Source organism: Stegodyphus dumicola, chromosome 2, assembly GCF_044657685.1.
Source record: "Stegodyphus dumicola isolate Sdum_Otavi_A_Nest chromosome 2, ASM4465768v1".
Classification (NCBI taxonomy): domain Eukaryota; kingdom Metazoa; phylum Arthropoda; class Arachnida; order Araneae; family Eresidae; genus Stegodyphus; species Stegodyphus dumicola.
In genome coordinates, this window is record NC_140769.1 from 50,512,970 (window position 1) to 50,538,736 (window position 25,767).

The 25,767-nt window shown below is 36.1% G+C and overlaps 3 protein-coding genes across 6 annotated transcripts in view; 2 read left to right on the forward strand and 1 right to left on the reverse strand.

Moving 5' to 3' along the window:
• LOC146998437 (uncharacterized) overlaps nt 1-13,240 on the forward strand; it is a 163,290-nt gene extending 150,050 nt beyond the window's left edge. For 2 of the 3 annotated variants that reach the window (XM_085810651.1, XM_085810652.1), the window contains one exon: nt 12,363-13,240. In XM_085810651.1, coding sequence (XP_085666777.1) covers nt 12,411-13,199 — 789 coding nt within the window. In that variant the 5' untranslated portion in view covers nt 12,363-12,410 and the 3' untranslated portion in view covers nt 13,200-13,240. Of the gene's footprint in view, nt 1-3,747; nt 5,413-12,362 lie in introns of those variants that run through there. The other variant, XM_085810650.1, reaches the window with a different exon arrangement.
• A 3,001-nt stretch (nt 13,241-16,241) lies between these two features.
• On the forward strand, nt 16,242-17,159 carry LOC146998439 (uncharacterized protein F54H12.2-like). The gene has a single exon (XM_085809871.1). The coding sequence runs from the start codon at nt 16,242-16,244 to the stop codon at nt 17,157-17,159; it is 918 nt and encodes a 305-aa protein (XP_085665997.1).
• Nucleotides 17,160-19,677: 2,518 nt separating this feature from the next.
• LOC118193065 (uncharacterized) lies at nt 19,678-24,978 on the reverse strand. 2 transcript variants are annotated; one of them, XM_035364104.2, is made up of 10 exons: nt 24,514-24,978; nt 24,208-24,417; nt 23,758-24,126; nt 23,597-23,677; nt 23,244-23,498; nt 22,475-23,135; nt 22,122-22,294; nt 21,947-22,034; nt 21,563-21,852; nt 19,678-20,083 (listed from the first exon to the last, which is right to left on the reverse strand). In XM_035364104.2, exons 1-6 carry the CDS (start codon nt 24,573-24,575, stop codon nt 23,078-23,080), a joined length of 1,035 nt encoding a protein of 344 aa, XP_035219995.2. In that variant the 5' UTR covers nt 24,576-24,978; the 3' UTR covers nt 19,678-20,083; nt 21,563-21,852; nt 21,947-22,034; nt 22,122-22,294; nt 22,475-23,077. The 2 variants fall into 2 exon arrangements, with proteins under 2 accessions (XP_035219995.2, XP_085666428.1); XM_085810302.1 differs by having other exon boundaries at nt 22,454-23,135.
• Nucleotides 24,979-25,767: the final 789 nt, after the last annotated feature.

Consider the following 25,767-nt stretch of genomic DNA (forward strand, 5'->3'; position numbering starts at 1 on the left):
ACATACTTGGCAATATTTTTTACTTATAAACTGCTAATTCATAAAAGGCAGATAACTAATAACTTGATGTACTGTATTTTGAAACATGTGTAACATCTTTAAAATTAAACGACTATTACAAAACTGAGACTGAGAGAATAGAACTGAGATTTTCCTCATTTTCAAAACTCATATTTCTTTCACACTTGGATTCTGCTTAATGGGGACAAATGTAGCAATGGAAGTATAATAATAAATGCAGTGATATAACTTACGGCAACTAGGCTCCATAGATGACCCCGTCTGATAGTAGTCTAGCAAATGACCACTGAGAATTTCTGTAAACAGTGGCATGGAAATCCTCGATCGACACATTCTCTAGGCGATCACTTCTACAAGAAATCAAATTCACTTTAACTCTGTCATTTCTGAGCGTTTTATCAATCATTTTGCATAACAAGAAGTCGAAAATTAAAGTGGCCAAAATGACGTTTCTCGTTCGCTTTATAATACATTTCTGAGCATCAAAATTTTATATGTGTAACCTTATATATAACACAAATAAAAAATGGCGTAAAGACCAATACTTAATCATAAAAAAAAAAAAAAAAAAAAAAAACTCATAAAATATTCGGATGGAAACTTTTTTTGGGGGAGGGGGCAGAGATTTCTTCTTTACTTCATCTCAGGAAATATTCTACAAGGAAGAAAGGCTTCTAAAGGAAATATTAGAGTCTAAAAAAATTTCGATTTTCAGATTTGAAGTGAGATATCCATTTAATATGGTGCCTGTACATAACGCACATATTTATCTCCCATAACTCTAAAATAATTAGTTATAAAATGTTGAAATTTTGTTATTTTTTGACTGTGAACTGCTATAACATGTAGTTTTGCATCTCCCGTTTTGGTTGCAATTGGCAGTGTCAGAAGAGCACATTTACTCAAAGGGTTTTTAAGCCCAGTAAAAACGTATTACAGATGTAAATTAAAAATATAATAACCTTTTAGTGTTTTCTTTTTGTTTCCATTGGGATGATGATACATTGCAATAATTTAAAAAACATAATTTTATATAGATGACTTGCATTTATTTAAAGATGATGAAGAGACTTTTACGCTATCTTATTTCAGGTAAAATTGTTAGTCCAAAGGAGCAATGGAATTTGTTTTATTATCGATTTCATATATTGTAAAACTTTAACGTATTTGTGATTAGCAAACTCAACGATTTAAAAGCGAGCAATGGCAACACTCTACTGCGAAGAACATGATATTTAGTAAAGGTAACACACAAAACGTTAAAAAAAAAAAAAAAAAAAAAAAAAAAAAAAAAGCCCTTTTGGACGTAATTTAAAATCTGAAACCTTTCAGATTTTAATTTTTTTAATGAAAATTTTTATAAATATTTGATAGTTAAGCTGGTGAACTTGTGAAGTGTCATCTTGTCACGCAGCAAATTGTCATCTTACTATTCCAAATAATCAAAAAGGCAGTAATTAAAGCAAATTACTTCAAGCAATATTGCCGATCGCCAAAACAAATATTTAACAGTGGAACAGTTAAAGCCAAACCTAATGTACACTGCGGGAAAGAAAAAAAAAAAAAAAAACTGAAAGGTTTCAGATTTTAAATTACGTCCAAAGGGGCGTTTTTTTAACGTTTTATGTGTTACTTTTATTTAATAAATATCATATTCTACGTACTCTAACTATAAAATTCGCAAAATAATAGAAATATCGCAAAATAATTTTTAACTGAGCATATCTTTAGAATTCCCGATACAGAGTCTCGCGCTCTGGAAATAATTCCCCCCCATACAGTTTTGCCATTGCCCGCTTTGAAATTGTTTAGTTTTTTTAATCAAAAATTCATTGAAATGTTACAAAATATGAAATCGATAATAAAACAAATATTTGAAATTTAAATCAGGGCTTCTACATGCCCATATTCTATGGAAGATCACGTTATTCAAATTTTGATGGCTCTAGTTACCGTTGTTGTATCACGATGCGAGAAACATACATACATACATTCATGCAGATTCTTCATTATTTAATTTCTTTAAATATAATATAGGGCGATAATATTTGGTGGCAACAATTTGGAAAGTAATTCGCCGTTTATAGTTTCCAACGCAAAATTCCAAAACGAAATTATTAGTTAACAGTTACTCAAAATTGTACAATTTAATGAAACTCACCCACAATATACAACACTTAATAAGGTATAAAATAACATGAAAAGAAATGGCCTTACTATTAATTATGTTATAGAAATTAGCATATGTATAAAATGAAGAAATTGGATGTGTTAGTTTGATGTAGGAAAATTACCTTCAACATGGAGTATGATCTTCCCTAGAAACAATACAACACATACAGCGATGCTCTTCTACTATACAATCTGTAGAAAGAGAAGCATTGCTCTTCCAAAGCAAGGGTCTGAAGAGGAGGATTGAAGGCAGCTATACTTCTTCCTAAAGCATTCCAAACATGCAGGATAGGATTCATGTCTGGTGATCGATCTGTCCACACTATACTCTGAATTGTTTACTGCTGAAGATAATCATCGACGATGCAGCGTTGTCGTCCTGTAGCAGAAATCAAATAGCGTTTACTGTGGCTTTGGAGGCTAAATCTGGACTCATCGTTAAAGAGAACAGCCCTCCATTGATCAGCTATCCAGTGGACGTGTAAACGTGCCCACCTCAAACGTTCCCTTCTATGACGTGACGTGAGCGGCACCCAAAAATGGCTGACCGCCTCGCGTATAGACCTCCTTGGTGAAGCCTTCTACGCACGGTTGACGTTGACACCAACCTGCCGGTGGCTGCAGCAAGAGAGGATCTGAGTTGAGGTTTTATTCTTTTATAATAGCAAATATCGGTCATCAGGGCATGTCGTAGTGGCCATCCGTGGCTGACCTCCTGAATGCCGAATCTGTGGTTAGAAATTGTTGCTAAAGTCTGCGAACCACAGAAGCACTCACATATAGCCATCTGGCCACTTCTGTCTGACCTTTGTCTTGCGTCTAGTCTCCCAGTAGCTCTTCATCGCAGTTCTTCCGGCAAATGATGCCAGGAAATCATTGTTACAAATTGGCTATTCCATATTTCTTATCTCAGTATCACAGCGAAATTTGCAAGGTTGCTCTGAAATATGCAATTTTATGTTGATGGCAGATGACGTATTTCGATTTTCTGTGCCAGTAATTTGCTTAGTACAGTTTTACTCAACAATTTTTATGTAACAATACATTCAAATTATATGGATTGGCTTATTTTTGAACGAGTTATCGTTACTTTTGTGGTTTTTTCCTTTTTGGAAACCAATGTATATAAATAACTTGCTAAATAGTCGTGTCCCATCTTTAAAGGAAAACTACAAAAGCATGTCATCTTCGGAAATTAAGAATTTTATCGAATGAGGTAACCAATCCTTTTCTTTGATTTATTCATTTGCTGAGATTTATAATTTTTATTCGTTGTATTTTTTGCACATCTTCCGATAATTCATACTGGACATAAAGACGATTGTATAAATCCATTCCTCTCTTTTTTCGAAATATCAGCTGTCTCATTACCAGTGTTGCATATCGATATACATTGTTACCACCAAATTTGCCACCAAATATTAGAGCCCTATATTTAAAGAAATTAAATAATGAAAAATCTGCATAAATGTATGTATGTTTCACGCATTGCGATAAAACAACGGTACCTAGAGCCATCAAATTTTGAATAATGTACGTCTCCACCCGAACATAGGCATCTGGAAGCCCAAATTTAGAATTTGGAATTCTTTTATTATCTATTTCATATTTTGTAAAGTATTTATGAGTTTTTGATTAACACGTTGAGCCCGGCGCCGAATTTGCTGTCCTTTCCGTTCAGCCGTTTGGCCAGCCAAACGAAAATTCCAGGGACCGACGCAGGCCAAACGAAAGTTCCAGTGCCTGTCCCCAGGACCTACGCCGGCTACACGAAACGTTCACTGCCGGTTCCCAGGGACCGACGCCGGCCACACGAAAAGTTCACTGCCGGCTCCCAGGGACCAACGCCGGGCTCAACGTGTTAAGAAACACAACGATTTCAAAGCGAGCAATGGCAACACTGTGCGGAAAATAAAAATTAACAACATATTACGATAACCGTAAGGGCAAGCAGGCACTTTGCTTTAAAAAACTGCATAGGAAAAATTAATGATTATATTTAATTTATAAGGTACATTTTAAGTTATTTGTTTTGTATTGAATGTTTGATTATAATGTTGAAATGTATACTATTGAATAATTAAAATAAAATTTTGTACTACATATTTTTTTATATACAAACCTGTCCCATCGGTGAGTCATGCCGGCCCGCGAAACAGGTGGGTCATGCAGCCTCACGGAACAGACAAGTATGACCCACCGGTGGGTCAGGCAGTCGTCGACGTGTTAAATATTTTGTGCTATTGCTGTTGAATTGAAGTTTATGGTTTAAGTACAAAGAACATGATATTTAATAACTAAAGGTAACATACAAAACGTTAAAAAAAAACAAAAAAAAACGCCCCTTTGGCCGTAATATAAAATCTGAAAACTTTCAGATTTTTACCCAAAAAGCCGTTAGCCCAAAAGAGTTATTAATTTTGTTTTGGCATTTTACGTTGATTCACTATAAATGTGGGTTCATTTTTCAAATTGTTGCCACCAAATATTATCGCCCTGTGTTATATTTAAAGAATTATGTAATGAGAAATATGTGTAAATATATGTATGTTTCTCGCATTGTGATAAAACAACGGTACCTAGAGCCATGAAAATTTGAATAACGTAATCTTCCATAGAATATGGGCATGTGAACGCCCTAATTTGAATGTCAAATATTTGTTTTATTATCGATTTCGTATTTTGTAGCATTTTAATGAATTTTTGATTAATAAACTGAAAAAAGAAAAGAAAACCTGAACGGTTTCAGATTTTAAATTACGTCCAAAGGGGCGTTTTTGAACATTTTGTCCGTTACCCTTACTTATTAAATATCACATTCTTCACACTTAAACCATTAAATTCAGTTCAACAGCAATATCGCAAAATAGTTTTAAAATGAGTGTGCCTGAGTGTACGTACCTGCTTTTGCTTCGACCACCGTCTACCATTGTTCACTGCTTCGAATGGATCAGGCACGAAACCACAACGTACCAGAAGTAAGTAATTTTTTGAAATATACTGTTTTTTAGATTTTTAATCTTTAAAAATAGTTGAATTTGCAATATGTGCTGAACTTGTCTTTACTTTTTTTCAGATGGAAAACCTATTTGAGAAAGAACCTATGCCTTTGAACGATAAAATGTTGAGCCATGAAGACCGCACTCAAGATGTTCCAAGAGAATCAGCTAGCTCTTGTACCAAAAGAAAAGCAGAAGAAACATCCCATTTCGAGAAAAAGTATGTATTTGCGAAAAGTAGTTTATATGTCAAAGTTGATATTGTATGTGACCCATTTTTTTATGTATGTTATTGGTATACTTATAACGTTGCGCGCCTACAACTTGCACGCAACCAAGAGGTGACTGTGAAAACTTGTATAAAAGATAGAGCCTTTTGAAGGGTTTAAGTCCCTTTTTATTCAACGTAATAAATTACAATTGCGTTCTCTCGACGCTTACAGACGATGCCAACTTGGCAGTCAAATAAAAATAATAACCTGAAAAGAAAAATAAAGATTCTAACTACGAGGCTCTCTAAAATAACTAACTCACCGCGTTTTACAATACCGCTGCTAATTCAGCAGACTTGAAGCTCACTGGAACAATTGCCACTACTTCCCGCCAAGCACATAGGCCGCAACGCGGGGTTCTTCAATTCTCGCTAACTACCTCCGCGCTCGCTAAGTAAGAGAATCTCTCACACCGAACTTGTTTCCTTCTATTTAAATCAGAATACTTCCGCTGATAATTTGAATCCTTGCGCGTTCTACTCAAATTTACATATTCTGGCATTGGCAGTTCCAGGGGAAAGTAAGGCTTGACAGGAAAGATAGTTTAAACTTAAAATAAATGTTAGTTAAAATAAATATAAACCCTACATTTGCCGCTGCCAGAATTTGGAAAACTTGGAAGCAGGTCCTACAAACGACCTGTTGTAAGTTTCTCTAATTCTGAACTAACTGTCGAGAACCTCGTTTACACAAAAAAATCTTATGTAACAATTTGTATACTTAAATTCTGTTGATCGTTATAAAGCTCTCTTCTTACAGCAACTTTTCCTGGACTTCATCAATCAATCTTGGTCTTTCCTTCCAGCATCTGGAAGGAATAAGTATCAGTATCTTTCTACATACATTATAATTTACACTTTCTTGACACAATAAATTTTTGTTTTTAAACGATTCGTTTTTCTTAGTTATTGCTTACTTCACATTCATTCAATTTTTCAAGCATTAATTTAACTTTACCCTGGCTCTCCACCGTGTGTGGTGTCAAACGGGAATATTCGTGTTTTAGTCTTACAACACTTCCCCTAACCACCATGATTTGTTAGAATTCAACAACCAAATAGACACACCTTACTCGACATTCTACAACTCAATGAGCTACTTTAATATTCTTAAAAATTCAAATGTAGGTGGAGAACCCTACAAAACACATTCATTCTAACTTCCCCCTCATTCATCTTTAAACATGCAGGCTTTCGCTCTAAAGCATGACTTTATCTACAATTTACTACTTAAATTTTGACTTCATTGCTTTTAAGCATTCACTTTTAGCATCTACAATTTTATGCTTCTAGACTAAATTCTACTTTTACATAACCTTCAAGTATTTACATACATTTACAAAATTTTAATACATATGCTTTTTACAATTTACCATAAAATGAATAAGAGAAAATAAATTTTTACTTTACTCATTCTTCGCCAAGCTGGCGGCACTGAAAGTAAAATTCTTATTAATACAAGAATACGAAGTTATTTTTATCTCCGGCCAAATTTTGGCTTTAACATAACAGAATTAGTCTTTCGACCAACAGAAAATGCTTGTTTTTAGCTTTTACACCTAAAGAAAATAATACTTTTGCCATAGCTAAATAAAGTAAAACAAAACTAAGTCTCAACCGAGACATATTGACTTTCGTCAAAACATAGAACTTCGTACTTATGCATAACATTTCGGAACAAAAGAGAAAAATATTTATAGAAGGTTTTAACTTATCTTTGAGTTTTCGATGCTTGAAACTCCGTCATCCGTTTTTGGTAAAATTGATCCCAAGTTAGAGGTTTCATGGATGTCAATCTTCTCCTTATTGATCTCCGAGTGTCGTCCACGTTGCTCTTTCTTTTGCGTCCTCTACATGCTGGCCTCTTGACGGAGTAATCGTCTGGTTGTTGGCCTTTGCGTTTCTGCCTGGGACGGCTGGTCTTGACGTCCTCCGGTCTGGAGTCCTTCTTGAATTTCTTCTGTTCCTCGTATTTTTGTGCCTCCTGCTGGCGTTTCAGTTTCCGGAACGGCGGTCTTGCTGGCACCTGACTCTGTGGCCGTGTGCGCGTTCTCCTTGATATGTAATTTCTCATGCTATCCTTTGTGGGTGGTGTTTTTCTCTTTACCACGGTTTCTTTACCCGGTTCATCTGTATTTTTGTTTTTCTTAAACGCCGGAGTTTGAAAATCATTTTACTTTTTGATACCGACGTCCGGGTTGTAGAAGTGCTAGGTCTCTCTTCAGTTCTCTGTTTCTTGGGTGGTGGAATAGTTGTTGTAGTGTTTGAACCTTCTACTTCGTTTAGACTTGAGTCCTGCAAGAAACTTTTAAGGATTTCAAAATCATTTGGATTATAGTATTTTTTCACCTGGTCGGGACTTGCTTTACAGATTTCCCCTCTGTCGTTCTTAAGATATAATACTACCCCTTTGATTTCCTGAATTACATAGGGGCCTTCAAACTTTGGAGCTAGCTTTGCCATAAAATTGTCTGGGGCACTTGATAAAGAAAATTTCCGCTTCAATACTTTATCCCCAACTTTAAAATCTGCTTCACGGCGTTTTCTATCCTAATATAACTTTTGTCTATTTCTTGCCGTATCCGAGGTTTTAAGTGCCTGATCAATCAACTTTTGCACATCTTGTTGTTTAAACTCCTGCTCTCTTTGTTGCACAAAGAATAATTTATCTAAAGGCGTAATTAACTTTCTGCCTAAGAATAATTCTGCTGGAGTTTTTTTTTCCCGTAGTATCATGATGTGCCGTTCTTAAAGCATAAGCTAATTCATTTATGTAGCCATCCCAGCGCTTGTGATGTGTGCTCACGTAACTGCGAATTATTTTTACTATGTTTTTATTAACTCTTTCTGCTATGTTAGCCTGTGGTCTATACGGAACCATTTTGATATGGCGTATGCCAAGTCCATTGCATATGTTTTCAAATATTTGACTAATGGATTGTTTTCCGTTATCGCTAATGACTTTTATCGGTGCACCGTATTTTAAAATGTATCTGTGTAAGAATGCATCTGCGACTGTTTTGGTTGACGCGCGTTTAAGAGGAACAATTTCTATCCATTTTGAAAAATGATCTACTATTACTAAAAGAAAACGTTTTTATTTAACTCGCTCTAAGGAAAGGGACCAAGGAGATCTATTCCTAAAATTTCATTCGGAAATGTAGCGCGAATGCTATTTAAGTACCCGGCCGGGCTGTAATTAATATCATTTATTAACTGACATTGATTGCAGGACCTGACATACGCCGTTACTATTTTGTATAATTGCGGGAAATATACCGCCTCGCGTACCCTTTTTAAAGTCTTTCTGACCCCGAGGTGGCCCGCTGTTTTTTTTTCGTGCAACTCCTTCAAAATGCTTAATCGAAGCGAGGCTGGGATGACTGGCTTATACTCAAGATTTTCGTTTGTTGTTTTCGTATAGAATAATAAATTATCTATTATTTCATAGTTTTTTGCTCTATTTCTTATCGCATCGATATCTGTGTGCTCAAAGCTTTCGGGGTCTTTCAAATAAGCATAGATATTTCCAAATTCAGGATCAGCTTTCAGTTCAGTAATAACCGTATCTCTAGAATCTAAAATTTTTGAAGTCAACACAGCGCATTTAAGTTCATTTCCTTCGTCGTCCAGTTTTATACGAGAAAGTGCGTCAGCTACATTGTTTTCCTTACCCGGTTTATATTTTATTGTGATATTATATTCTTGGAGTTTTAAAGCCCATCTTATTAACCTGGGCGTTAGGTTTTTTCCCGAGTAAAGTCTACCAACAGCCGCATGATCCGAAAAGACTGTTACTGGCGATTTGCCGAAATAAACTCGAAATTTGTGTACAGCCATTAATACGGCTAATGTTTCTCTTTCTGTAGCTGTATAATTCCTTTGTGTCTGATTCAATGTTTTACTAAAAAATGCCAGCGGATGGTTATTTTGCATAGGAACCGCACCCACCGCATAGTCTGACGCATCTGCCGCAATTTCCAGGTTTTCGTCCCTCTCAGGGAATTTTAAAACAGGGGCATTAATAAGCGCTTCTTTTAATCTTTCAAAAGCTGTGTTAGCTTCCGCTGTCCACGTAAATTTACTCTTTTTTCTTTTGATTACTAAGAGTGGTTCAACAATATTAGCGAAATCTTTTAGGAAAGATCGATAGTAAGAACATAATCCAAGGAAAGACGAAAGTTTCTTGGCGGTGTTGGGCGGTGGGAAATTCTTAATAGCTTTTATTTTTGAATCTTGCGTTTCTATACCCTTTTGCGAAATTTTAAAACCGAGATATTTAAGTTCTTTAGTTGCGAACTTGCATTTTGAGGCGTTAATTGTAAGACCGGCCTCTTTTAATAATTTAAAAACTTGTTCGAGGTCATTAATGTGTTGTTCCAACGTACTACTCGTTATAATTATATCATCTAGATAAATTAAAGTTGATTTTCCTAGGACAGGCTTTAGAACAATGTCCATAGATCTCTGGAATGTTGATGGGGCCCCACACAACCCAAAGGGCATGCGTAAAAATGCATAAGTGCCCGATTTTGTTATAAACGCGGTTTTATGTATATCTTCGGGTCTCATAGCTATTTGATAGTAGCCAGACGTTAAGTCCAAAGTAGACATATATCTTGTCGATTTGATCTGTCTAATGATCTCGTCTATAACCGGCAAAGAGTAAACTGGAAATTTGGTAATACTATTTAGTTTTCTGTAATCAATACCAAACCTCCAAGCCCTTTTATCCGAAGGAGGAAACTCGTTCTTTTTCCTACATAGTACGACTGGACTCGCGTACTCACTATTTATGGGCGTTATTATTTTATTCTTTAACATCTCCTGAATATGTTCTTCGATGATAAAGTCTTTTTGTTTATCATAGCGATACGGTTTAGTCCTACAAGGTTTTTCGGCATTTAATTGAATCTTGTGAGTCACGATTTGACAGTTTCCTGGTTTTTCTGAAAAAAATTAGAAAAATTACTCACCACTTGCTGTATTGCTTTACTTTCCTGGTCATTCAAATGGCTAAGGTCCAATTCAGGTGTCTCCACAGGTTCCACCACCCTCTGGTCCATCTCCAGCACCACGGAACTATCTTGAAAATTCAATTTGGCCCTCGCGGCCCTTAAAAAGTCCATACCTAAAATAAGAGAGTGTTGCAGGTGTTTCACCACAAAAATTAATACTTTGAGATTTTCCTCTTTTACCTGTACGTTTAATGATACTTTCCCGATGCAGTGACATGTTTTTCCTTGCGCCGCTATAATTTCCGTATTTCTGGTTTTAAAGAGTCGTATCCTATAAAAATTCTTTTTGAAGAACTTTTCACTCATGAAATTTCCTTCTGCTCCTGTATCGATGAGGGCTTCTACTGGTACATCGCCAACCAGGACTTGTATAATTGGTAGCTGTGAGTTTTTTACGATGACTGTATTTAAATGTCTATTTGAGGGTTTTTTTAAAACTTCCGGGGTCTGGACCCTCCCTTTCACAGGCCCCTCTAGTCGTTTAAAGCTTTCCTTTCAATATGTGTCTTCTGGGTACGCGGATGCTTATTTTCAAATTTCCTTTTTGGGCCTTAACCTTCGAGTTTCGATGCGTTAGCTTGATAGTTGTTTCCCCCATATGAGCGATTTCCATTTCTGGTTTCCTCCTTCCTTCGGGTATGTTGAGAATATGTTTCCCCTCTCGCTTTTTCCGCTATTCTGCGATTTTGAAACTTCACCGCCAATTCGAAAAGTTCCTGCAATGTGTTTGGGTTTCTAATTTCAAAGTAGTCTTGGACAGCGGGTAACAATCTTGGTAATATTATTTCAATAATCTCCGCATCGGGTTTTTTCCCATACAGCATATCCGTTAGCTTGATTTTTCGTAAAATAAAGTCCGTCAAATCTGCTGTATCCCGTTGATAGAAACTATATAGCTCGGCTTCCAGCCGTGCGCGATCTTTCACTATGGGGAAGGCCTTTACTAACGATTTTTTGAAATTTTCAAATGTATACGTCGGGCTTCCAAATTCACCTAAAGAAATTTGCCTATATTTTTCCACCATAGCGCGGCCTGTCCTCTTAGTTCTGATGTGGCGATGGCAACTTTTTGTCTTTCAGGCACAGGGTAGAGCTGAAAGTGGTTTTCTATACCTTCTAAAAATACGGACACCGAATTTTTTCCGTCGAAATAGACGTTTGGCTTGATTGATGCTCTCAAAGTCTGGACCAGGTATCCAAATCCTTCTAACTGCGTTGTCATTTCTTGGTGTTGTCCAGCGGCTTCCATCCAGTTTTCGGCCATTTCAGTTCGATAAGTGTTCGGGCGCCAATATAACGTTGCGCGCCTACAACTTGCACGCAACCAAGAGGTGACTGTGAAAACTTGTATAAAAGATAGAGCCTTTTGAAGGGTTTAAGTCCCTCTTTATTCAACGTAATAAATTACAATTGCGTTCTCTCGACGCTTACAGACGATGCCAACTTGGCAGTCAAATAAAAATAATAACCTGAAAAGAAAAATAAAGACAAGATTCTAACTACGAGGCTCTCTAAAATAACTAACTCACCGCGTTTTACAATACCGCTGCTAATTCAGCAGACTTGAAGCTCACTGGAACAATTGCCACTACTTCCCGCCAAGCACATAGGCCGCAACGCGAGGTTCTTCAATTCTCGCTAACTACCTCCGCGCTCGCTAAGTAAGAGAATCTCTCACACCGAACTTGTTTCCTTCTATTTAAATCAGAATACTTCCGCTGATAATTTGAATCCTTGCGCGTTCTACTCAAATTTACATATTCTGGCCTTGGCAGTTCCAGGGGAAAGTAAGGCTTGACAGGAAAGATAGTTTAAACTTAAAATAAATGTTAGTTAAAATAAATATAAACCCTACATACTAACTAATTTTATTTTTTTCAGCGCAAAGGACTCTTCACCGAAGAGGCTATTCCAGAGGAGCTCACTCACATGGGAAACAATGTCTTAGTGGGACCCAGCATTTACAAGGGAAAAGTGGCTTTGCACATCCGAGAGTATGCCAAATATGGTAAAGCTTACTATCCGACAAGACGTGGAGTGAATTTTGAGCCATGGTGTTTGAATATTCTCGCAACCAACATGACAGTGGAGGAACAAGACCTGCTGACACTAAATCTGAAGTTGCCCAAGAACTTTGTGGTCATGTATAAGGATTCCCACTTCACTCTGAAACAACTTTCTGCTCAAGGAGATGAAAAAAGTAGCCTCAGCATTACAACTACGCAGTGGGAAGAGCTGATGACCAACTTTAGCCGTATTAGCGACATTGTCACCAACCTCGTTTATCAAAACATGAACTTTTGTCAAGCCTACGAAAGCATATCCGACGAACCTGTTAAGGAGGAAAATCTGTTCCAGTCCTTCGACATTTCTATGGGAAGAGCACGTCTCCAAATTATTCTAAAGACGTCGCTTGAAGAGCTTCTTATCCAACAAGAAGAACTAAAATATCCCAAGCGCATAGACTGTGAAGAACTCGTTCATAAAACAGAAGCTGTGAATGCCATTGCTCTGAGATTCAATGCTGTTGACATCCCCCGACAATTTTACGGAAATATTTGGGGTGAAGAATCCTGTTTAATGTTACTGAAACCTGCTCACTACATTACCAAGGACTTTCTAAAATCAGTGTGTTTAAACAATGTACTTGATGAAGTAAGAAACACATTTTGTACTGCCAATGGTGTCTTAGATATTGAATACTATGAATATTTGTAAAATAACTATGATGTTCAATAAAATGTTATTTTATTTTACAACGATTTCATGACTGTCTCCAGGTTCAGACCCTATTTAAAAGAATTAATCTGTAATGAACACTTACATAATTTTTTAAATATACCTACTGAATACAAACCTATTGATTTTTATAGAGTATAAATATGGTTGTTCTTAAACATATATATCATTACTTGTTCAAACATTGAGATGTTAAGTAGCATTCATTTTCTCTCTTGTACATGTTTTAACTATTTTCTGAAATCTTTATATTGGGAAGTTATTAGAAACTCTAGCATCATTTCCCTATTCTAGTTAAATATATATATATAAAAGAATATCAGTGTACGCTTAGATCATAACAACTGTTGCAATAAACACAGCTCTGTCTCAGACCTATCGGAATCCACAGGTCCCCGCAAGTTTCGGTGGTGTTGCTGCTTTGCATCGTACTTTAAAAGGTCGCCTAAAAACAAGACATCCAGAAATGGTTGCAAACAAAGGATTCTTATACTTTGCACAAGCCTTTGAGGCACAAGTTTCCCAGGAACAGAGTCATCGTAGGAGGCTTAAACGAGCAATTTCAATCTGATTTAGTGGATATGCAATCCCTGGCGTCTTTTAATGATGGATATTTGCTGACCTGTATAGACATCCTTTCGAAATACGCTTAGGCTATCCCTCTCAAAGATAAAACATCTGTGTCCATCAAATCCGCTTTCGAAAAGATATTTTCGGAACGTACACCCGAATCATTACAAACAGATGCAGGGAAAGAGTTTACCAATAAACAATTTCAAACTTTTTTGAAAAAGAGAAACGTTCAGTTTTTCACGACACATAATACAACCAAAGCTCCTGTCGTAGAACGATTTAATCGAACTCTGAAAACAAAAATGTGGAAATACTTTACCGAAATGAATACACAAAAGTACATTGATGTCATAGATAAATTGATATCCAGTTATAACCATACATGGCATCGTAGTATTAAGACAGAACCTGTATCCATTACGCTGCAAAATAAAGAAAAAATCTGGAAAACGTTGTACGGTCAGCAACCAGTACAAAACCCTGTTTCTCCAGATTTAAAGATTGGAGATACGGTACGCATCAGCCGAGAAAAAAAGCTCTTTGAGAAAGGATACGAACAAAACTGGACAAGAGAAATTTGTACAATCTGTAAAATTATTTGACGGATTCCTGTTGTTTATAAACTGAAAGATCTAGCAGGAGAAATTATACTAGGAACTTTTTACGAACAAGAACTTCAAAAGGTTTCGGACTCTGGTTATTATCCCGTTGAAAAAGTTTTAAAAAAGAGGAAACGTCGCGGGAAAATAGAATATTTTGTGAAATTTCAAGGGTACCCCAAAAGCTTCAATGCTTGGGTGGAGGATGTGAGAAGGGTATAAAAGGCCCGTACATTCTGCTTATCTGTCATTTGAACGAAACATGTCTTTCTTTATCACACTGATCAGTGACAGCTCCATGCGCTATTTCCCAGACAACAAAATATCACAATTTACCACTCAGCTTCCTACTCCGATTGATTTAAATAGTCAGTAGGAGTTATCTCTTGTGGACTTTATTTACCCTCACACATGGTATAACCCTCACACATGGTATATTACCCTCACACATGGTGCCTCCAGGATGCTATGAAACAATACCAGATCTTTAAAAGCCATGAAAATACCTTCCCATAAAAATAAGATTGAATTCAGTTATCATTCTGTTACGAAAAAAGGTCACCATTAAGATCGACGAGAACTGCATTCTTCATGAAGGATTAGCTGAGCTTCTAGGGTTCGAGCCAGGTGTTTAGAAAGGATTCGAGCAAAGTCCTTTTGTAGCCGATCCAAAAGTATCTTTTCCTGTCATGTATGTGTATTGCGATTTCGTAGAGCCTCAAATTGTGGGAGATGTACAAGCTCCGTTGTTAAAAATTGTCACCGTAGAAGGAAATAACGGAGACATCATAAACGCTCATTACACACGACCCTTTTACTTGCCAGTTATCCGTCAGCATTTTCAGACTATACCAGATTGACACAAGACTTCACTCTGGAGATTTAGTACCATTCGAAAGTGGCAAAGTATTTCTTGTGTTGCATTTTCGTCTGAGACAAATTCTATAAAAGAAGCATTCATCTGAAAATTGATTTCATTTGCATTGTGTATGCAAGATTAGAAGCATCAAATATGCGGTTGCCTTATACGTGTTGTACGAAAAAAATTTGAAGATTATTATTTATCTCAAACTGGAAATGGATTACCTTACTATCAAGGAACCATTTCACAGAAAAATTATGGTATTGGTGGATTTTTCGCAAAGCCGTTTCGCAGTGCTATGCCGTTTTTGATGAGTGGAGGCAAAACAGTTGGAAAAGAAGCTTTGCGGACTGGAACACAAATTGCAAACAACGTGTTGTCAGGAGATAATTTTCAAAATTAAAAAACCAGATCAAAAAGATTCTTCTCGCTAATTTTTTGCCAGCTTCTTTAGATCCTCAAAACCATATCTAAAGAAGCTGACAAAAAATTAGCGAGGAAAGCAGTTCAGAAAGCAGACGAGATGATTGGTCACGGAAGGTTTAAAAGGAAGCGCAAAACCCCCAAACACTTCATTTCGTCTAAAGCCAGGAAGGTGCAACGACGTGATATTTTTGATTCGTAATGGCTTTTCTGTTAAAGGATTCTCCGGAATGTGCAAAATCCGAATTGGATTTATTTTCGTTGCCTCCCACACAAACAGTTATCGAAAAAGGTCAGTGGGTTGAATTTCATCCATTAGCCAATGTATCAGAAAGAAGTCCTATCGAGTTCAATATTTCTGGAAGCGGAGACGACTACCTAGACTTATCACAGACACAACTCTACGTCAAAGTCAAAATTTTAAAAAATGATGGCAAGCCAATCACGGCTGAAAGTTAAGTGGGACCTGTCAATCTCTTTTTACATTCTATGTTTTCTCAGGTGGATATTAGCTTAAATGAAAGACTCGTTTCCTCCAGTAATAACACGTATCCTTACAGAGCCATGACAGAAAAATTACTGAATCATGGTTTTGATACGAAAACGTCTCAACTTTCATCAGAATTGTTTTTCAAAGATACAGCAGGACGTATGAACGTTTTTGATACTCAAGACACTCAGCCGAATGAAGGATTCAACCAACGTGCAGAATTGTTTAAACTGAGTGCTTCGGTCGATATGATTGGCCGATTGCACTTGGATATGTTTCATCAGGAAAGACTTTTGCTGAATACGGTGGATATGAAAATTAAACTCATACGCAGCAAACCTGAATTTTGTTTATTGGGCGAAGGGGAATTTAAAGTTTTACTAGAACAAGCTTCTTTGTTTGTAAGAAAAATGAGAGTCAGTCCGGGTGTTGAGCTAGGACTTCAAAAATCGACAGCCAAATATCCCATTAATAGAGTGCTCTGCAAAGCCTATTCCATTCTAACGGGAAATATGAGTTTTATTCAAGACAATATTTTCATAGGTCAATTGCCTAATCGTATTGTGGTGGCGTGTGTCGATAATGATGCCTTTAACGGAAACTATAAAAAGTCTCCTTTTGAATTCAAGTATTATAATATAAACTTTATCGGTGTTTATGTGGATGGTCAACCGGTACCTCATAATCCTCTTTGGTCTAATTTTGGCAAAAATCATTTCATGCGAGCTTATCAGAATTTATTTATGAATGCAGACGACAGAGGACTTTACCTTTCAAGATCAGAATTTTCAAAAGGATATTCCTTATTTCGCTTCGACCTGTCACCTGACCTTTGTGATGGTTCTCATTTAAATCTAGTTCGACACAGGAACTTAAGATTAGAAATAAAATTTGGGTTACAACAAACTATTTCGTTATTAGTGTACGCTGAATTTGAAAATTTGATAGAAATCCATAAATCTCGAAATATTCTGTACGATTTTGGAAACTGATGAATTCATAACTGATTCATCAAATCTTATCTCGAGATCCTATTTCTTTGCGATATTATGCAGGTGTTTTTCCTTGTGACAAAATACCTGTGATTCAAAGTTTTCCCTGCGCACTGGTGCTCAATACTGAGAAACATGATGAAAAAGGAACTTATTGGCTAACTGTCTACATTGCAGACAAACAGACAATTTTTTGACTCCCGACTGAAGTATATGGAAAAGATATCACATCCTTTGTCAAGAAATATCGTCGTGTTTGCTGAAACAAGACTTCGCTACAGAGTTTAACTTCTAATGTATGTGGACATTACTGTATTTATTTTATTATTAAACGATGCTAAGGACTCTGTATGGAACTCATTGTATCACCCTTAGTTAGGAAGAATCATGATTTCCAAATATTTCAATTTGTCAAAAAAAGATATGGTGTAAACATGATTTTTAAAAAATAAAGTTGTTTTAATTTGTAAAAATGTCTCTTGTACTTCTTGTCTCTTGCACTTATTTAAACAAAATGAATAAATGTCTTCTTGGTGCCAGTACACTTATAAAACGGCTTTCGGTAAAGTATAAAAGTCAGTGTTTTTTAAAGTTCCTCTCATTTCCAAAAATGGAACTGCCCAAGTTCGTACATCCTTCTACTTGTCTTCTGAGCGGTTAAACCGGTTCGGTTAAAACGGTTTTTGCGAAGAAATTGATAGATCATAAAATGTTCCATATCATGCCGACCAATGTTATTTATTGCTACGGAAGTTATCAACCTGTTTTTAATTCCATGAAAAATGTAAATTTTGAAGAAGTATTACCATCTAACCTGCAGACTCTCCAAAATGCTTTATTTATCATAGACGATTTAATGTCTGAAGGAGCAAGTGATACTCGCTTAAGCAAACTTTTTACAAAAGGAAGTCATCGCCGAAATCTTTCAGTCGTTTTTATAACGCACGATCTTTTTCACCAAGGCAAGGAGATGAGAAATATTCATTTAAATTCCCATTATCTTGTCCTATACAAAAATCCTAGAGATAAAAGTCAAATCATGCATTTAGCTATTCAAATGTTCCCCGGAAAACTAAAGGCCTTTCAAGAAATTTTTCAAGTTGCTACTTCAGCCCCTTACAGTTACTTGCTAATTGATTTACGACCTGAAACGGAATCAGCAAAAGTGTTTTGCCTGGGTCATAAGAAATCCTGGAAAACGGAATCAGCAAAAGTGTTTTGCCTGGGTCATAAGAAATCGTCATCACATGAATTGGAATGATGATGTATTACCTTATACTCATCTTCGTATTATTTTGCAATATTTGTCATCTAGTCACTCTGCTATATACGTGAAACGATTAGAAAAGAAATTATTTTTAGAAAATTTATTATGTAGAGACATAAATCTGGACTGTCCTAAGATAGAAAATTTAAAAAACGAACATTCTTTAACATGTTCGATTCATGCAAAAGGATTTAATTGCTGTGCTTTAACCAAAGCGGCTTCATTTGTTACCTATATAAAAGAAAGTGTGCAAGAAGAAGAGCTCATTTGTCATCAGCATGTCTCATCTGAAGGATGTGGATTATCTAAAACTGTTAGGAAAAAGTCGAACAAAAGCAGCTGTACTGAAAAAGTGTCCGAATCATCCCATTAAATCAGTTTGTGAGTGTGTTTTAAAATTTCCAAAAGGAAACGTACCCATCGGCAAACTTGTCAAGAATCGACGCGTTCCTTTTAAAAGAATTTTAAGGAAATTAGCGGACAAAAAAGTACCTCTTTTTAAGAAAAGACGTCTTTTGGTTAAAAAAGATGACGGTTTTCTATCTTTCCTGATTCCTGCAGCAGTCAATGTCTTATCCTCTCTTCTCCATGGAACACAGTAAGAAATTCGCTCTGGTACCCCTGTATCGTATGCAGCAATTTGAAGATGAACATTTGAGTGAATTAGATACACAAATTCAAAACATCTTAAAAAAAAAAAAACGGACGATGAAGAAAAATCCAAATTGTACATCCAAGTTCTGCAAAAGTATGTTGCGTTTCCTCATGTCAATGCGTCTGTAAAACAACCTCCTGAACAATATTCTGAGACAGATGTAGAAAAGGAAATTATGCAGACTGTTCCTGTGAAACAGAAAAGCACGGCGCAAAAAATAATAGGCTTTCTAAAAGAACATCAGATTTCCTGGACGCAGAATAAAGAACTGATTCTGGACGGTCATGTGTTTTCTGGGTCCAACATTGTTCAACTGATAAACTTTCTCTTGAGAAATAGAACTCAAAGACCGTTTGCCTTTGAAGAGTTTAAAAATGTACTCAATGTGAGTAATTTTCCTCAAGACTTTGTGAAAAACAAGCATTTGATCCATGTAAAAACTATGTATGTGCTAAACCTGAAAGAAAATCCTCTTCGAAACTATGGCTGGAATTGTAATGAAATGTTCATAATAATAAAAGTTAATATTTAAAAAAAACTTACCTTTTATGAAATCCTTTCAAAAAAAAAAAAAAAAAAGAACAACACTATAATTTTCAAACTTCTGTTTATTTTTTTTTCTAAATCAGTTTTTACACGCAAATGCATGATATTGTGCATATCATCTTTTTTCATACAAACTTTTTTGTACATACCATACATTTTACAAAAGTCATTTTCAAAAGCCAATTGGTAATGTGGTGAAGTCTGCTTGAATCACCCTTTTGTCCAACACAACTTTGTACATTTTTGTTTCAGGTTTATTCATAACTTTTCTTCTTTTTAGTTCTCGGGTAATTTTGGAGGGGTTGTGCAGAGCTATGACATCCTTTTGGTCCAGACTAAATACTAGACTTTTGATGGCTTCAAAATTTAAGAGCTGGGAATTTCGGAAGTTCAACGAACTGACTTTGCAGCTGGTTTTCCCAGTGGCCGTCTGGTACGCATAGTTTTTCGGACCTCCTGAAAAAAAAAAAAAAATAAATAAAACATGATGAGAAAAAGACATAACAGAAAAAATATGCATTAAACATTTTTTTTTTTTGTTACATATTAAATAAGGAACTCTTTAACCCGGCGGAAGTCGCACCAAGAAAGGTTACTAGAGTGGGTGCGTGGGGTACCCCAATATTTAAAATACAATAAAAATAGTATTATTTAGTTTTAAAAATTTTTTTTTTTTTTTTTTTTTTTTTTTTTTTGTTCTCGTGTATTATAAATAAGTGAATAATAATTGGGTTTCAAAAAAATAATTTCCGAAATAATCTTAGAGTTAAAATTAAGATAAATGAAAATAATAAACATCATGCCTCTAAGTTTCATTGCATCTCTAATACACCATGCTTATTTTATTTCTTCACACTTTGAACGAAATAAATTCATGTGTTCTTGGCACAGAATGTTTTCACATTTTAAACATTGCATTCACGTTCTTCTGTCCTTGGCGCGAGGGCAAAAAATTTAACACATCTTTCATACGTAGTTGTTTCGAATTTCATGTATTCGCTTTAATTCTTCATTGAAACTTCTGCTTTAGTTTTGCATGCTAGTACGTCAATTTCTTGTTAAAAGTATTAATCTCTGATCTTTGTTCAAAACTTTTTTCATTAAATGTAATGCTAAGTCCTTCAAAAACAGACTTATGTTTCTTGTTGGTGGATTAGCAGTTGAATGTAATATAATTCAAGCATTTATTACAGCAACATTCAGCGCAGGAAAGAAAATTACCATTGGTCACCTTCTTGTTATTCTGGCAATTGAATAATTGGCTGACATTTCATCCCCCATATCCACTGCTCCTTTAGTCATATTATTAAAACATATAATTCCTGACGTTTTATTTTTTCCAATAGTATCATCTATAGTATGATCGTTATATAATGTTGAAAGCATAAGAACAGTTTTTCCTATTTTAGGAACATCAGGAATTAATGTTTTATCTTTTTCGAAACCACAGCATTGTAGAAAATATTCTTAGTTTCATCTTCAGTTTCCGAAATGCAATCTTCATCGCTTTCAAATATTTCTAATAAATCTCACATGAGTTGCATCTCCAGTTCATAGGGACTCATTCTTTTTACCATAATGCAGTTAGAAATTTTTAAGAATTTAATGTCAAGTACTTTAAAATCACTTGCGAGTAGAAATATTTACTGTTACACTTTAGAAATAAATTTCTGAACTAAATATTCAGTCAGAAAAACACTTACACGGACAGGCGCGTGGGGTGTGTCATACCCCAGTTCCAACATAATACCGATAAATCCTTTTCTGAAACACACAGGCAAAGAAAAAGCGGTTCTGAAAGTCAACCACAACTATAAACTCAGCTACTGAAAGCAGCACAGAATTTCAGTTTCACAAGTTAGGAATATTCCACTTTTATGTAGGGTTGGGGTATGATACACCCCACGCGCCTTCCCGCGGGTTAAAGGCCCTTACCTGACACGAAGGTTTTGATAATATCTCCATCCAGTTCGTCAGTAAATTCCCCTAAGAAGTTACCCAAGGGAGGATCATTGCAACCATTGGTCGCGTAGATGATGGAGTCTGTCGTGATAGAGGACGTCTTGACCCAGCTTCTCCATTTCACTGTACAGCTTGAGGCGAGCCCAAGCTGTCGTCAACGTCGCTAGAAAAATGTTGGTTGAGGCATTCTGCGGCGCAAACTCCTTGGCAGACTCCCATTGTATTGCAGCCACCTCAGGCGTGGGAAGAAAGACATCTTTGATCTCAACAAAATAGAAAAGTTATGAGTTCACAACTCAAAATACATGAATAATAGGTCGAAGTTTATAGATGAATAAAATCGATCAGAAAACTTACTTTTTTGGTAGGATCAGCCATCATCTTATTAAAGTCTGGCACCGTATGTACATAGGTAAGCTGTTCTTTGTTTATGTTCATATCTCATCTGAAAAACAAAATCCAACATAAATCACAACGAATTAAAAAAGAAAATATTTACAAAAAAATTTCAATGCAAAAGAAATCATCTTACCTGCCCCAGAAACTGTTTAGGGCCACCTTGGCAACTTGGCGACGCCCATGGTTCTTGGAAATCTTTCCTGCGTCCAACTTGACACCCTCTCTTTCTTCATACTGGCGAATATACTTTAATTTGTCTTCAGACATCACACACTCCGAAGGCCATCCGCTACTTTCCTGTTTGATCTTCAGAAAGAGATCAATGTATGAACGAAACAAGGAAGTAGACGATTCTTTGAAATGATACACTTCGTAAATGTAGAAAATAAAGAATAAATTTCAGTTATAAAAAATATTTTAAATAAATTTGGGTCATGACAAACGATTTAAATAATATTTGAATACTTAAATGTGTGATGCGGTAACCTTTTCGTTTTCGCCAGCTTGACTTCTTCCGATTTCTGTGTGGGTACAGAAAGACTGACACTGTAGAAAGGCGCAAGTCCAACACAGGGGGAACATTAGTTTCTTCCGGCACCGATAAGGCAATACTAGAAGATATAGGTTCCGGGGAGGAATGACAAGGCATTGAATGATGCCAAAGTAGTTTTCTAGATCCCCGAAGCTTTCCGTGATGATTTCCGGATGTCCCACAGGGTAGACGCAATATTTGTTCACATGTGAATGAAAACAAAAAGTCAGAAAAACACATCATAAAACATACACATTAAAGTATTTAAAATAGTAACAAAATACGAACCCATGGATAGAGAGACGTGAAATCCACATTTTTTGCGTCTCCCTCGTGGAACAATTTGAGGGCATTGGTCCGTTCTCCGAAAAATGACTCGCAAGGAATGAGCCGGTCCCTCAAATGGTGTTGATCCAGGAAAGCTTGGAGGTTTGGATTTTCTTCCTTCTGCCGTTGAAATTCGTGCTCCCACGTTTCTATGACGTGGAAACCCTGGGCTCGAAGTTTTCGTGTGGCCTCTTTTGTCTTTTCTCTTAACGTTGCCATGGAAACTCCTTTTAAGGGGTGGATGACATCACCGTCATAGCACGAACTAAACCCATGGAAGAAACAGCCCTAAAATAATGCAAATACATTAATAGTGTTCAATATGTAAATTAAACATTAAAAATGTAAAATCATTCAAAAGAATCACATTGCAAAAGAATGGTTATATTTTCTTACCTGAAACTGATAGACGGTTTGAGTTGCTTGGCAGACCGTCTACCGAGATTCCGGCAATTCTGATCTCCGGAACCGTTCAACGCATGTTTAATGGCATTGCCTTCCGAAGCAGCAACAAAGTCCAACCACCGGATTGAATCAGGGCAGTAATTCGTGGAGTTCACATATCCGTGTGTGGGTACCATGGCAATCGTGTTGGGCTGAATGTGGCCACGCCGATACGTTTCCATACACGCTGACGCAATGGTTACGTATCTAAAAAGAAAAGAGAACAATTTCATGAGTATGATTATTTTATAACGTAACTGCAAACATTATGATTATTGTATAAAAGAATTAAGATAATGACTTACTGGAATGGATCCACAGCCGCCCCATCCAAAAACTGGGCTCGAAACTCCAGGCAACAGCGACGAAGAATATCCACGTCCGATCTAACAAAAAAAAAGGGGGGAAAGAAAATTTTAAATATACGAAACATAAAATTGAAACAAGAAGGTGGGGAAAAATATACCTGCAATAGGCCAGCATCTCTGTTTGAAAATTAAATATGTTCCCCTTGTGTTCTTCGTGCCAAGACATGAAAGCTTGTCGGGCTGGAGTACTCATAGTATCCGAGCTGTAGTACCGTGCCTCAGGTAGCGGTACGACATAATTTTGATTTTCTCGGGAGTTGAAAAGATGGGGGAAGTAACCTTTTTCAATTCGCTGAGACCGAAGCAGCCCGGCAAGCGCCATCGGTAGAAAATTTAACGAGTCTATGACCCGTATGTTTAGACTCGAGTGTCTTAAACATATGATCATATACCCGTTAGACCGGGCGCTGTGCCTATCACCTCCGGCTTGCTCCAGGAGCCAGGCCATCACGAACTGTCCGTCGAACCTGTAAGCAAAAAAATATGAATAATATTGAAAAAAATTGTCGTACTTAAAAAGCATGCAAACTAAGGTATTTTTAACTTACCCTTTCATGTTATGTGCCACGGCGGTGTAGCCCTTGTGCTGTGTGGTGAAGAGCCAGGCACAGAAATCTCGGCACGCCTCATAGCCCGGAAACACTTTCTTAGTGTCGTCGGCATACTGAGCCACCGCGAAATTTACAAGATGCTCCCCTGAAGACTGGTCCGTTTCAAAGTCAAAGAAAATGAACTTGTCATCAGACTTCTTCAGAGCACTGTGACAACAATTATTTTTTTTAACACAACAATTTCAAAAAAAATTTATGATAATTAACTGTGTTCATTAAGATACATTTTCAAAGAACACTTACCCTGTCACAAAGCGAAAACTCCTGGTTTCCAGACAGGGCTTTGTGTGCTGAATAACAGGCATCTGACCGGCAAAGGCGGTCACAGTCCGGGCATCATTGGGGCTGACCTGGAGCACAGTCCATCCTCAAACATATGGGACACGCATTCTCACACCGATGGCGTTCCCGGTGATCATACGGCTTTTCACATGCTGTGCAATAATGGTTGCTAGCAAAAAACCATTTGAGGGATTTGACGACATCGTAATGTCCATCATGGAGCCACAAATTGATTCGTTGTGCCCTCTCTCTTCCTTTATACACCACCTAAAACACAGAAAGACAAAAGTTTTCTCTTAAATTCCAAAATCGAACCCTTTAGAAATAAGTTTTTAACATCTAATTACATACATAAAGCCATCTAAAAATTCCTTGTGCATTTAATATCGAAAGGATTACATGCATATACGTTAAAATAGAACAAAAAAATTCATCGTGCATTCATTTTTATAGTTTAACGTCAAAATGAATTGCTTACATGCATAGAATATGAAATTAATCTAACAATTTAAAGTAATCTAAAAATCTAACTATGCATTTTTAATTTTATTATATGTTTTACCATCTAAAAAAAAAATCGCACACATGCATGCATTTATACATAAAATTTAACGCAATCTAAAAATTCGCCATGCATTCAGTTTTACATGTTAAATTTTAACATCTAAATGATCAGAAATATATGCCTAAATTTTATTTTAATTTTTTTGCAAATTATATTTTTAACATAGAAACAAATTGCCTTCGTGCATACATGTAAATAAAATCTAAAAAGTTAAAGTAATAAAAAAAATTCATCAAGAATTCAATTTTACACGTTAAAGTTTTTAACATCGAAACGAATTGTATATATGCATAAAGTTAATTTTAACATTCAGCGCGCACTTAATTATTCCAAGTTATATTTTTAACTTCTAAAACAAAAAAACGCTTCTCTAAAAATAAATTCCAAATTCTATTATCGAAAAAATCTAAAAACTTTGAGCTTTTTACCCATTAACATAGAAACGAATTGCATACATGCATAAAGTTAATTTAAACATTCTGCGTGCATTTTCACAAGATACAATTTTAACGTGGAAACATAATAATCCTAAATTATAATGCTAGTCGTTTGATTTTTGTAGCTAATTTTAAAATTTAATTATGTACAAAATAAATTTTACCATAAGTATAGTATGGAACCACAAAATAGAAAAGAACTAAAATCAAGTT

Bases quoted from the DNA above. Each gene is read 5' to 3' on its own strand.
- LOC146998439 (XM_085809871.1), top strand. From the start codon at position 16,242: ATGACAGAAAAATTACTGAATCATGGTTTTGATACGAAAACGTCTCAA.
- LOC118193065 (XM_035364104.2), bottom strand. From the start codon at position 24,575: ATGCCTGTTATTCAGCACACAAAGCCCTGTCTGGAAACCAGGAGTTTT. The intron at 24,418-24,513 runs GTAAGTGTTCTT...TTGTTGTCACAG, and splicing joins AGTTTTCGCTTTGTGACAGG to TGCTCTGAAGAAGTCTGATG. The intron at 23,499-23,596 runs GTAAGTCATTAT...TTTTCTTTTTAG, and splicing joins GCGGCTGTGGATCCATTCCA to ATACGTAACCATTGCGTCAG.